The sequence below is a fragment of the Aplysia californica genome, unplaced genomic scaffold (genome assembly GCF_000002075.1).
Source record: "Aplysia californica isolate F4 #8 unplaced genomic scaffold, AplCal3.0 scaffold00035, whole genome shotgun sequence".
Lineage (NCBI taxonomy): Eukaryota > Metazoa > Mollusca > Gastropoda > Aplysiida > Aplysiidae > Aplysia > Aplysia californica.
This window is the reverse complement of record NW_004797305.1, coordinates 1320073-1333945: the sequence shown is the minus strand read 5'-3', so window position 1 is coordinate 1333945 and position 13873 is coordinate 1320073. Positions and strand designations below refer to the sequence as shown.

The window sequence follows — 13873 nt, the reverse complement described above, 5'->3', positions numbered from 1 at the left end:
GTAGGCTATTGCCGTATTCCAGGGAACATCGGACATAACCAAGGTATAGAGCTCTCAGAGTTTGTTTGCAGGGGCGGCTCATGGGTCTAAAAAATGGACGTGCACAATTAAGCTATCTTAGGCTGAAGATAATCAAGGGCAGAGTAAATGGGATGGCGTATAATTTTAGGATATTTGGGTTGGTGAAGGAAGACCTTGTGCTTTTATTTTCATTCTTTTTACTTGTGGCTTTGACTTCTAGAACTAAATCTGTTTGTTAGCTACACGTCAATTTCATTCATCCTGCATTAGAACTGAACACTCAAGTAATACCTTTCACCACTCCACTACAAAACCGTTCAAAAGCACAACTCATAGGACGGCGACTTAAGTATGTCACGTTCACCTCCCTCAGGTTCACGGTCACAGAGTTACTTAAAATAGCGACAAGACAATGAACCAATCACAATTCACTTGAGCACTCCTCTGGATTGCTCCGGGGTCCACATAATTTTGGCATGGAATAGTGCATAGTCTATGGCGTTTATTTTTAGATTGCCTACGGTGGGCTATGTTTCGGCGCTATTCGGCAGGAGCACATTTGAGATGTGCCGTCTTATTAATTATTTTAATGTACCGTCAAACTCTCTACAAAGTGTTGGGTTATCCCAAAGAGCGATTTATAGGTCAGGTTTCCACTGTTGACTATCCTGTTATGTTTAGATACAGCGCATGAACTTAGGCATGGTATAGTAGATGTTTTACGGTGCTATAGAATAGAAATGACAGTTACGGCGCCAGCGAGGGCCTTGTTTTGATATAATATTTGGCTAATGTTTGTTTCTGGCGTCTTTTATTTTATTATTGAGGGTGCTTTACGTCATAGAACATTAAAACATTTTGGGCGGCACTGCACGACCGTGCTCTATGGACGAACCGCGCCTGTTTGTTTGTCTGATCCACATGAACTGCTTGTGAGTTTCTTTAAAAGTTGGGAGTCTTTTTTTTGCCTTGTTCCTTATGTTTTCCACTTGGCTTTTCATGGTTAGACTATGGTAAAGTTTGACTCCTAGGTAAGTTGGATGTTCTTCTTTGGGGAGACTTTCATTTCCTATCTTTAGTTTGAGATTTTCTTTGGCTGGTATGGCTCTTCGAGAAGATGGTGTATATACTGTTTTCGTGCAGTTTATTTTAAGTTTCCATTTCTGACAGTAATTGTGGAGCCTCTTGAGGTCTTCATTTAATTTCCCTGCTCCTACTATCGTGCTGTGATGTGTCTGCCAGAGAGCAAGATCATCGGCATAAAGAGTCTTTTCGTATTTTAACCCGTTCGTTACATCATTAAAGAAGATCAGGAACAAAGTGCAACTCAGACAGGAACCTTGAGGTAGGCCTTCCTCGAGTTCTTCTCTTGACGAGTGGGCATTTGTTTACCTTGGTTTCAATCCGACAGGAAGAACTTGATCCATTTGTAAAGTTTGCCAGGTATCCCGAGGTCCATCAATTTATGAGTAGGCATTCACTCCACACTCTGTTGTGTGCCTGTTGGAGATCTACAAAGATGGCGACAGTGGGTTTAGTCTCCTGAAATCCATCCTGGATGTTTTGACTCAGTTCAAAAAGTTGATCTTCTGTGTTGCTGCCTTTTCTGAAGCCTGCTTGGTGTTGGTTTAAGCTGTTAGTGTTTTCTAGGTACCAGTAGAGGCGGTTGTTTATCATTCTTTCCGTAAGGTTACCGATACATGATGTTAATGAGATAGGTCGGTAGCTTTTCACTTCTCCAGGTGGTTTCCCATTTTTCAGGAGCCGTATAATCTGGGCAATCCTCCATGCCTTTGGTATTCCACTCGTTCTCCATGTGGTATTTATCAGGGAAAGAAGAACTTCTTTTCCTTTAGCACCAAGGTTGCACAGAATTCCGTTGCGTATTTTATCTGGTCCTGGGGCTTTCTCTTCCCTTAGCTTTTTGAGGGCCTGACTGAGTTCCATCATGCTATAATCCTCTTCAAAAAGCGAGTTGTTCACAGTAGGAGCTTTTTCTTTAATGCTTAGCCCTATTTATAAGGAGTCTATCAGCCTTGGTTAGTCTGCCTGCCCTGTTTACAGCGGCGAAAAACTGGTTAAAATGTTCGGCTTTCTTCTAGTCTTCAGTGATGGTGCTGCCTGAAAGGAAAAAGGGTTTGGGGTTGCTTTTTTGTCTTTCTCCCGAGAGGTTGCTGACAAGGGACCAAACCTTTGTTCCTTTACAAGTGGCAGAGGTCAAGATCTTGGCAGGTTTGAGTCCATTTCTCTTTTTTGCCCTTTTTTTACTGTAACTTTCACCTGAGCGCAGGTCTTGTTGTAGTGCATTTTGTTTATTGGTGATGGTGATTTTTCCAATGACTGTCTAGCTTTCTCTCTTTCTGCCACAGCATTCTGGATTTCTTCACTACAAAAGGGTTTGAAATTTCTTCGGCATCGCCGAGGAACGTGCTGAGATGCAGCTTTAAGAATATTTTTGGTGACTAGTTCATGAAAAAGATCAGCATCTTCTGTTTGTTCTGCTAAGCTAGAGAGCAATTCAAGAGATTTTTAAATGTCTGAATATTCAGATACACTTCAGTTGTGGTTGGGGACTGTACTTCATTTTAAAATACTTTCAAAAGGTACTGCGAGAAAACAAGACTGCTCAACCTATTTTGCATTTAGTCACCCAGGAAAAACTAAAATCCTTCATGTCAAAAAAAAAATCCCTCCACGCCCCCCCCCCATCCACCTTACACACACAGGCCACTCCATTCGCTTATTATGATTATCAACAAATCTCAAGAACGGAAACTGTTCGGAGAAACAGAGCTCAAGTTTATTTTCCCAAACGTTCGGAGAAGTTAGAAATAGAGCCAGCCCTATTTAAATCAGTATCGTATCCAGTACTCTGAGTAGTCTGAGTTCATGATGCCAAGTCTAAATAGACAGGACCCACATTTTTCAGTAGTACCCTTAGATCTAGAATCTAGATCTAGATCTTTTTAGATCAAGATCTAGAATCTAGAATCTCTATCCTATCTAGATCTAGATCTTTCAAGATCTCTTGTCCCCAGTCACCCCTGCGACTTGCGAATTCATCAACAAAGTATTCAAAGTCCTGCCTTATACGGGGTGCCCACTACAGCTGGATGGGGCCGATCGCCCGACTCGATCGCCTGAAACTGAAAACAAACATGTTTGTTTTTGAGGCGATCGAGTCGGGCGAGCCCGTCCGTAGTGGGCACCCCGTATAAATTACAAGTTAGTTACTACTCCTCAGCTTAGCTGAAAAAGAAGAGGTACCGGTAGATCTAAATCTATATTCTAGATTCTAGGGCGATTTTGTAGTTTCGTTCGTTAAAGTCAAGCGGTCAAGCAGGGGGGTTTCAGGGGGGGCTTGCCCCCCTGACCTAAAAAAAATACGAAGTGACTATTTCTCCGAACGCTCGGAGAAATAGTGCCGATCTTTATTTCTCCGAACGGTTTCCGGCTTCCGGTCTCGTGATTTTTTGCCTATTTATTGCGAGAGTTCGGCGCCAACTTTCATTCTGCCCCTAATCTGGGAAGGAACACCGCATGGCAAGCCCGCCTACAGACAACCTTCAGTAACACCCATCACACACCCACCACCATCATGCACATGTACACACACTAACTAAACATGACCAACGGGCAACTTTTGAACGTATGACGAGCTGAGCTGTGGATGGAGAGACAGTGTGAGTGAAAGAGCGGGTGAAAGGAAGAATGTGCGAGTGTATCCACAGGCGACAGCAACTACAAGACGACGACACCGACCCCCCTAGCCTGGTCCATAGCTCACGAAAGAAAGGAATGCAGCTCAGGCAGTGTTTTGCCTATATTATTGTCCATGGTTCGCAGGGAGCAAGGGAATGAGTGAGATTTTCTTTGTGTGTGCCTGGAGGGAGGGGGTGGGGTATGAAAGTATTGAAAGTTATACGGACAGGGATGAGCCGCGGGAGAGAACACGGGAATTGAATGAATGAGTGAAACTGAAAGAGATGAACGACTCATGAGCCCTGGAGTGAATGGATCCTGTGTTTCTATTTTGTATACTTTGAACTGTTACTGAATAAAGGCTGAAATAAAGCCCGAAACACACACACACACACACACACACTCCTCACTCTCCACTTACTACCACAAACAGACACACTCACACACGCACATACATACACACACACATACACACAGGAGCAAATTTTTGGGTCTATATCTATTTCAATTTTCAAGAGCTAGTCTAGAGATTTTTAGATGAGTTTAAAAACGTGAAAAAGAAAGGTTTCACAACAGAAAGAAATCAAAATTAGGACAGCCCATAAACAACAACAAACATTAACAAATAAGGGCGTGTGTCCACCTGTCCGAAGAAGATTGGCTGTTTTAACCCTAAATGTGCGTAATTTTTTTTTTAAAGTACAGGATATTACATGTAAATTATGGAATCACACACATTAAGTAAGGGGTTTTGCTAGTGTCAGTACATTGGTCGCAGCAGTGACAAACGCAGATGCCAGTTCTATGTGTCGTTATCAATAACCCTCCGTAGATCTAGATCTAGACAGCACACGAGTGAACACAACAGTTGACAACACATTACGTTTAAGAGCAGTACCTTTCATAGCCAACACGCCATATCTGTAGCGAAAAACTGTTTGGAATTGTAGCATTTCTTTATATAAATATTTACTGCGGACATTTTTTGGACCGCTTGATTCATATTGTATACGAACAATCTTTGGTAGGCCTATACTATAATTACAGATCTAGTCTATATAATATCCGAAATTTACGAGAAAGGATGAGATTTCAGAGTGTTCGGAGAAATAGTGCCCAGCTTTATTTTCCCGAACGATCGGAGAAATAGTGCCTAGCTTTATTTTCCCGAACGTTCGGAGAAATAGTGCCCAGCTTTATTTTCCCGAACGTTCGGAGAAATAGTGCCGGCCAAAAAAATATGGAGGTTGGGGGGTCCAGGGGGGCATGCCCCCCTGAATTTTATCCTAATTTGATGTTTTGCAGTTAGGTTGCATCCCTGCTCTTTGTGTAGCCTAATTCAAATAGTATTTGGTCTTCAAGACTTCTGGATTTCTTCTCTGGATGTAAACAAATGGATCCTTGAATTTAACGAACGGAACTACAAGTACAAGATCACCGATTCTAGATCTCTAGATCTATGGTTATTGAAAATCATTGCATTGAAAATGCATCAAGGAGGTAAGAGGAGTTAAAGTTAAAAATCAAAGTTTACTAAAGTGTCTAAAGAAGGCAATTGAAATTAGCTTAGTTGAGTCAAAGACAAAGTTGAGACTGAGACGCAATGTAGCCGGCTTGTAAACAAAATTGAAAGGCAAAGATAAGAAGTTAGAGAAATATCTTACCGCGAGTCATGAGAGAAGCAAAGCTTTCCAAATCGCGAGCCAGCCTGGAGGCACGGCACAAGATCCATGTTGGTTCCCAGATATCTAATGTTTCGGAATAATTACATAACTGTCTTACGGAAAATAAAGGTTAGGGCCTACAGTACAGTCATGAATAGACCTTCTAAAGTGAAACCTCGGAACCTCGTGTCGGTGTTGTTGTAGTAGGAGTAGGCCTACCAAAAAAACACACAAAAACTAGAAACCCCCACGCCACACGCACTCATCCTGTTTCTTATTGGACAAAATATTCCCATTGACCAATAGAATTCTCCCTGACATATTCTGATATATAAAAAGCTTAACGCAAATCGACGACTCAAAAAGAAAAATAAGTTCTTGCAAATTGACAACACAAAATACTTGAAAATAGCGTAGATCCACGTGTCTCGTACAATGAAATCAAAGATACTCCATGAATATTAAATAGATGTATGGGTGGAGGTAAATTAAAAAAACAACATTTTAATAAATATGTGAGCCAAGTAAACAAAGAGAGTGAGAGTGAGAGAGAGAGAGAGAGAGAGAGAGAGAGAGAGAGAGAGAGAGAGAGAGAGAGAGAGAGAGACAGACAGACAGACAGACAGACAGACAGACAGAGAGAGAGAGAGAGACAGAGAGAGAGAGGGAGGGGTATCAAGTGCATGTGATTTGTGATTAAGTAGAAGGAGAAGAGAGAGATAGAAAGAGAGGGGGGAGAGGGGGGTGCTGAAGAGCTCTGAATAGTAACAGCATCTGAATGTGAGAGAAGGAGAGAGAGAGAGAGAGAGAGAGAGAGAGAGAGAGAGAGAGAGAGAGAGAGAGAGGGGGGGGGGGGGGGGGGTTACATAATTGATTTTATAATTCACATTGTGTTTGCCTTTATTGTATACTTTAAGTAAGCGAAACAAATAAGGCACCTATTCATAATCAAGGTCTCTTTCTCGCCAGCCCTCAATCTCTCTCCTCCCTCTCTCTCTCTCTCCCCCCCCCCCCCCCCTCTCTCTCTCTCTGAGTATATAAGCGAATATGAGTTTGTTAGCGTGATGTGAGTATGCATGTGCGTGTTTGCGCACACGCGGGTATTTGTTTGTTTGTGTGTGTGTGTGTGTATGTGTGTGTACGTGTGTGTGTGTGTGTGTGTGTGTGTGTGTGTGTGTGTGTGTGTGTGTGTGTGTGTGTGTGTGCTTATAAGGCTATGTGTTCCCTTGACATCGATAATGCCTTATTAGTTTACTTACTTTTATCTATTTGTCTATAAATAAGCTATTACTTTTCAAACTCTCTGTGACCTAATTCATTCAGTACGAATCAGTACGATGGAAGAATGGCTATTTCAAGAGGGCATAATCTATTATGATATGAAATATTATTTTGATATATACATGTATTAATATAGGGCTACATATTATATATACAGTCAAACCTCGTTGTGCCGCCAGCCCCGCCAGGATTTGACAATTGAAGCAGTAGATGTCTTTTGATTTTCTTACGCAACAAAAGATGTAAATGTATGTTTTATAACATGTCATGTATTTCAAATAATGATTTTTAAGTCTCTTTTTTCCCTCTTATAATCTCATCATTAGTGCGTATGTGTCAGTTTAATACCATCGTCCTAATTAAAAGATCTCAGTTCTGAGCACGACATGAGTACTCTTTATTGGGTTGGGGTTGACGGTGTGAGGAAAATGGGACTGTTCTCTCTGTGGCCTACATATATATAGATCGATATCTTGTATACTTCTATCTGAATCCCGCTCCCCCTTTTTTTCTCTCTCTACACATACGTGAACGTGTACCCCCCCCTCTCTCTCTCTCTCTCTGTGTGTGTGTGTGAGTGTGTGTGTGTGTGTGTGTGTGTGTGTGTGTGTGTGTGTGTGTGTGTGTGGGTGTGTGTGTGTGTGTGTGTGGCAGACAGAAGAAGAAAAAGAAGAAGAAGAAGAAGAAGAAGGAGAAGAAGAAGAAGAAGAAGAAGAAGAAGAAGAAGAAGAAGAAGAAGAAGAAACACTTTTAGACTGGCCTCACAGTGTGAGTGGACAGCCGAATGGTGAAACTACAGAATAATCGACCTAGTGTCACTGTCAGTGTCAGCGTGGCAGAAATGAACAAAATAAAGCAACCAGCTTGTACTGTGTTGTACTGTCCCCGTAGGATTATGCGATTGTGCGGCCGCGTTTTTTAGTGCAATTCTGCAACATTTGCATAATTTTGGATTATACGCGTTTTTTCCACAAAACAATGAACGCCTCGCCATGTGACTAAAGGGACGTAATCACCGTAATAACCCTCATTTAAGTTAAAAGTTGGTTATTTCCCTTGTTAGAAGATATTAGTTATGGGTTGTGATTTTGTTCTTTGAGCATGTTCAATTTTTCAAGTTGTTCTCATGTCGGCTGATATTTCATGTTTGACAGGTGTCCCTGGTTTTAGTAATGTGCCAGAGGTCCAGATTTCCTTTTTTTCCCCCACTTTTTTCTTTCCTCTATAGATCTAAATTGTGTCGGTGAGTGAATAAAATAAATAAAAACCACATCTATTTCTCTCTCTCTCTCTCTTTGTTGCGACCCATGGGCTAGAGAAGTTGAGAATGATGGTTTTTATTTATACACGTGTATTATTATTTTTTAAAAGTAAAGACGCATCGACACAATCACAGGGTGTTGGAAAAAAGCAAAGCAAACCTGACAGAAACCAGAAAGGGAAAGCAAAGAAGTAAGACTTACCAGTAGAGAGTAATATAATATAAATTAATATAATGTAAAAAAAAAAATCACATTGTAGATCTGATCTATGGACATATTATGTAGGTCTACTGTGAATGTCAGGGTTTGAATGCAGGAGGTTATCCCTCATGGCCTTTGAAACAAAAACCTGGTATTATCTCTACAGTTCTCTTTGACTTTTGAGTTCAGGTTAGTTCTATAATATCAGGTCCGAATCATGGATTACTTCCGTAACTTAAAGTTAATGCATTGACGGATTGTGTCTCAACTCAAGAGAGGACTCTTGTACAAACGTCAAGAATATGCCAGCGTTTTGCATGGCAAAATCCTTATCTTACTCACTCCTTGTACACAAAGTTTCAAACAAAGACTGCTGTTATGGGCCCAGCCAAGGCTATAAAGTCAGTTTTAATGGACTGCATATTACTAAAATGTCTTTTAAATAACAACATACCTACAGGACGTTGAGAGTCTGGACTTAAATTAGCTCTTTCTGCACGACCTTGGCTTATTAACTGGGAAGACCAACAGACCACAGACCATGAGAATAAAAAGAAGATAAGAAAGAGCTTGAAAGGAGGAGATACTCCATGAATTTGGCGGGGGCCACTCCTAGTGAACCATAAAACATTTGAGAAAAGTGTTGAAAATGGACTTAAAAGAAGTTAAAACTCCAATCTCTATAATGTGCCCACAATTGAAAGTGAGTACAGTTGTCACATCAGATCTTGATTCTCTCCATGTATTTCTTTGATGTCAATATTTGTTGGTAACAGAACCAACAGTTTTGAATACACAACATAATTATGAGCTCTCACAGAAAACACATTCAAGCTGCAGCTGAGGGACCTAGATTCAACCCCCCTCCCCCCCCCCAAAAAACAAAACATCGCACAGCTTCTAACCTAAACATTCTACTTCTACATTCATTCAAGTAAAAAACCAATTAAAATAATAATATCAATAATCATGTAGACAATTTCTGTTGCACCTGCTCCCATGTGCATAAAGCCTGGGTCTCCTGTGCGTGGCGCTGAAGTGCTTAACCACCACAGATGCTGGGGGGGGGAGGAGTCTTGAGAGAGTGAACTCGGCTCTTTTCATATGAAGTTACAACAGCCCTCTTTTCACAATTTAGATTTAATATAAAACTCATCCCACTGGTCAAGGTTCACACTTGGAACATCATATTGTATCATACATTAACCCTATCTATACATCGTGTTTTACTGTCGTATCCATACGACGTGGGGAATGCTGTGCCACCACTTCCGAAGAGGAAATTTAGTCGTTAATCCGATCAGTATGCTTTGCATAGCAGTCTGTCAAAATGACTTTTTGAGAAATACTGAAAGTTACAAAGAGAACTTCGTACTAGAAGTATTCTAAAATGTGAAGAATACAACCGCGGGGGTACAAAATGACCCCAGGGCGTACGGATACAGATAAACAAACTTGAAAGATTCAACACTTGTCAATATTGAAGAGCGGAATAATAAAGTACAAGACATATTGTTATCCAGAACATTTATTCATCATAAAAACATCAGTCATTATTCAAGGAATGAAGAACACATCTTTGTACATATGCAGTTGCCATCATAGCAAGAAGTATGAAGGGACATAATCTTGTTAAAAAACTGTGTAGCATGCATCCCATATCATCCAGTGACTGGCCTTGTCTTTGGAATACTCCTGCTCACAGCACCATAGACCTTGAGACTCATTGCCACAGTAAACTGAAAAAGTGTAAAGAAATAATACAGTGGAAACCATCTATAACAGGCACGGTAATAACAGGGATCCGGTAATGGCAGGGATTTTTTAAAATCCCCATTTTTTCCTACTCTTTGTCTCTATTAAAAGTTATGGGCAATAGCAGGGCTTCATTGGAGCCCAATCGATTATAGCAGGGACAAAGCTCGTTAATAATGTGTAAAAAGTAAGTGTGAGAGAGAGAGAGAGAGAGAGAGAGAGAGAGAGAGAGAGAGAGAGAGAGAGAGAGAGAGAGAGAGAGAGAGAGAGAGAGAGAGAGCAAGCCCACGCAAACCACGCCACTACAACTGCAAGCACACGCAGCGGGTGAAGCGAGAGAGGGCTGAGGTGTGCAAGGGAAACTACCCATGAATAAATACAGCTATATTAGTATTAGTCCACAAATGTTTACTTCTCTTGCATTTCAGATTTAACAGGGATCTGATATAACAGGACTTTTTCTCTGGTCCCACCATCCCACTGTATAACAGTGGGGAAATAGCAAAATTACCATTTTTTTTAAAAAGAAAGAAAGAAAGATTTAAAAAGAGCAGAGTGAACTCACCAGACTAGACCCATGGTAAGATTACCATTATTGTTCTCTGAATAAAAGGAACTGGCATTTAACTGCCATCTCTGTAAAGCTAAAAAAACCTCTTTTTATATTGTCGGTTCTTTTATTTAAGAAACCCCCCCCCCCCCCCCAAAAAAAACACACCAAAAAAAATAACCCCATTGTCCACCTAAAAAATACAGACATTGAATTATTGGCTATTCTATGCAAGGAAATTAGAAAGAAATGGAAAGGAAAACAAGAAAGAACTGTGTCATCTCTAAACCACAATGTCAAATAAGACACCATCAAATTTCCCCTCGGAAATCGAGGTCTTATCCTATCTCTCCTTAAAAGCGATGCGACGTCACATCGCGCTTGGCAGTCGCTAACGATGAGTCGCGAGGTGTGTATCCATATATGCACGACCACATTACACACACGGCGCATCGACCGGCACTCCTTGGCTAGGTAGTCTGTCACCCGCGACGAGGTCTCAATCGTTACATGGACCGATTACAAACTACAGTCAGAGACGGGTTCTTTATAATCTTACTTGATTGATTTTTGCAGCGACAAAGACTGCGCGTCGCGTAAAAGGAGACCTACTCTTACAAAAATAAAAGAAGACTTGACCTTTGGTAAGAAGCAGCTATACACGCTTTTGGTTCTTTGATTTACACCTCGAACATAAGGGTTGTTGGAGGGCTCAGAGGTAAAACTTACTTCTTAACAAACCTTATTATAATGTATCAATTCTTTAAAATAAGAATGTTTCTTTAAAGAGGGTCAAAAGTCAAAAAGCCTTTACATCAGAAAGACAGACGGCGAGTTCTCTACGCAACACAATGGAGGAACAAAAAAACGAAAAGAAGACAAGAGAGAGAACCCTCAGTGTGACAATGTGAAATTCAAACGTGACTCTCTCAAAGTATGAGAGTAGGTGGGGTGTGTAGTGGGTTCACTAGGCCTGGTCTTATATCTACGGTGAATCAGTAGATAATAGTTGTAGCATGACAGCTTAGCTGTCAGCTGCTGACCAGTACATGCGTTTTACGATAGCCACCTAGACCAAGTCATCTTTATCATCCAGACTTTGAAATGAGAACATTTAAAAGAAAGCATATAATACCTGACAGTAAAGAGACCATTATTGAGGCAGTTCAGCAAAACAAGAAGACACACACACTGAAAGATGCCAAGATATTGATCAGCAATCCAAGATTTTGTTATTTCCTGAAATAGACATTCTGTAGTCTTTGTTGGATTCGAGCAAAAGTAAAACATGGTTATGAAAGATATTGTGACAACTGCAGAATTTGACTAGAACATCTTACCATAACGTGAAATAATTTGTACTCAAAAGGCTCACAGAGAGAGAGAGAGAGAGAGAGAGAGAGAGAGAGAGAAAGGAAGGGGGCGGAGGGGAGGAGGAGGAAGAGGAGGAGGAGGGGAAGAGGAGGATGAGGAGGAGGGGGATGAAGAGAAGGAGGAGGAGGAGGAGAAGGAGGAGGAGGAGGAGGAGGAAGAGAAGAAGAAGAAGAAGAAGTAGAGGAAGAAGAAAAAGAAGAAGAATGAGTCACCATGTAATGCCTTCAAATAGTGCACACTGCTGATGAAAGATCTGACAATATAATTATCGTTTATGTCGTACTCTTTTGCCCCGGCAAGAAGTCCCAATTACGTGGGAGATCTGCAAACTCAGAGCAACACTTTAAGAAAGAGAAAAATTCCGATAGTGCTCTTGGTTTTCTCTAATTACATTTAGTTCTTGACTGTTGGCTTATTTAGTATAGAATATACACTGATACCCGCTCTGTACTGCATAATGGAGCAACCGTACACTCCCCCAGGGTGGGTGGTTGGCGTGTGCTCTGGTGTGGTTTCCTTCTTCTTAATAATTCCTATCTAACATCTATCGTACTTACGTGTATTCTGTTATCTTCTCTTCCTTCTGTACTCTCAAACATCTATCGTCCTTGCCTCTCTACTTCCTTTTTGTCTAAAAACCTATCAAACGTCATTTATTTTCTTTAATTAAGAAAAAAGAACATTCCGACAGTGCTATTGTTTTCTTTAATTGCCCAAAAGTCTTGACTGTTGGCGCATAGCATATCAGCTGATACCCGCTGTGTACTGCATAATGCCGTAACCGTAGACTCCCCCAGGGTGGGTGGTTGGCGGGTGCTCCGGTGTGGTTTCTTCCTTCTTAATATAATTCCTGTCTAACATCTATTGTCCTTATCTCTTCTCTTCCTTCTTTCCTTTCTAACATCTATCGTCGTTATCTCTTCTCTTCCTTCTTTTCCGTCTATCGTCCTTATATCTCTTACTCCTTTTTAACAATTTATCAAATATCCATCATCCTTATGTCTCCCCCTTTTTTCCTTTGTATAATATTACTCTCTAGTAACACATTATTTAATCTTCAGCACTTACAAAATGACCTATTAGTGTTGCAAGTGCGCAAAATTCTCACTAAAACTGAACTCCCTCGGGACATCATGCGTCTTTGCATGCAGCATGTTAGTTATAAATGATAAGGTTGGTGTATCGTAGCAATAACTGTATTCCCTCCTGGGAGGTACAGTGCCGCGGCATGTTACACGCGATACGATGTTAATTATGTGAGGCATCGTGGAGAAATCAGACGCTCGTCAAAATAATAAAATCAAAGATGTCGGCATTTTTCCACCAGTTTGACCATTTTTGTCTATTTTTTTGTTATCTTTTTTTTGTCTTTTTTTTTGGGGGGGGGGGGGGGCTAACACCTATTATGTCCATTTAAACGCATATTTATGTGTGGATTTTTACTGAAAAACATTGATTTAAGGCACAACAAATATACATTTTCAGTTCCCAAGGACTCTCAAGCTTTGGAAATCACCAAACTTTGGCAGTCAATTTTTTCGCTAATTTTACCCTAAAACCAGACGATCCCGCCCTCCTTCAATCGCGAGTATCTCGACTTGTATTCAAGACAAACGTGTATTTTTTTCTTCCTACAAAGTTGGTCAAATGATACGATGATAACAATGACTCCAGATGCCCTGCAAAAATTGACGAGCGCCTGATTCTACAACGTCGGGACACGATTCCTATGGCGCGTCTGTGAGCGTGGGGTGTACCCTTTTGTTGCACCCAGAGCACCCGCCAACCACCCGTTTTGTTGACGTGTGCTGGGGAGATGGTGCCTCACAACTGGGTCACTTGGGATACTTCCCCCGGTGGCTGATGTCAGGGGTATCTGAGTTAGGATCTTTCCCTCGGGTATCCACGATTTGAGCACTCAGCACTTGTATATATGGCCCTCATAATGGCTGGGAGACTTGGGGCCTATCTTTCTTGCCGTCTCGTGGAGGGGTGGTTGGAGAGTGCCTTTTGTAAATCTTTGTTTCTGCTTTTATGTCACGACTCTTCTCTCTCTCTCTCTC

General features: G+C 41.1%; 1 protein-coding gene across 1 annotated transcript in view; it reads right to left on the bottom strand.

Annotated features, from left to right (window-relative positions):
• Positions 1-5684, bottom strand: part of LOC101847636 (WD repeat-containing protein 75) — a 28561-nt gene extending 22877 nt beyond the window's left edge. Inside the window, exon 1 of the mRNA XM_005091729.3 lies at positions 5388-5684. Within this exon, the coding sequence (XP_005091786.2) occupies positions 5388-5455 (68 nt within the window). The 5' untranslated portion in view covers positions 5456-5684. The remainder of the gene's footprint in view (positions 1-5387) is intronic.
• Between the last annotated feature and the right edge of the window lie 8189 nt (positions 5685-13873).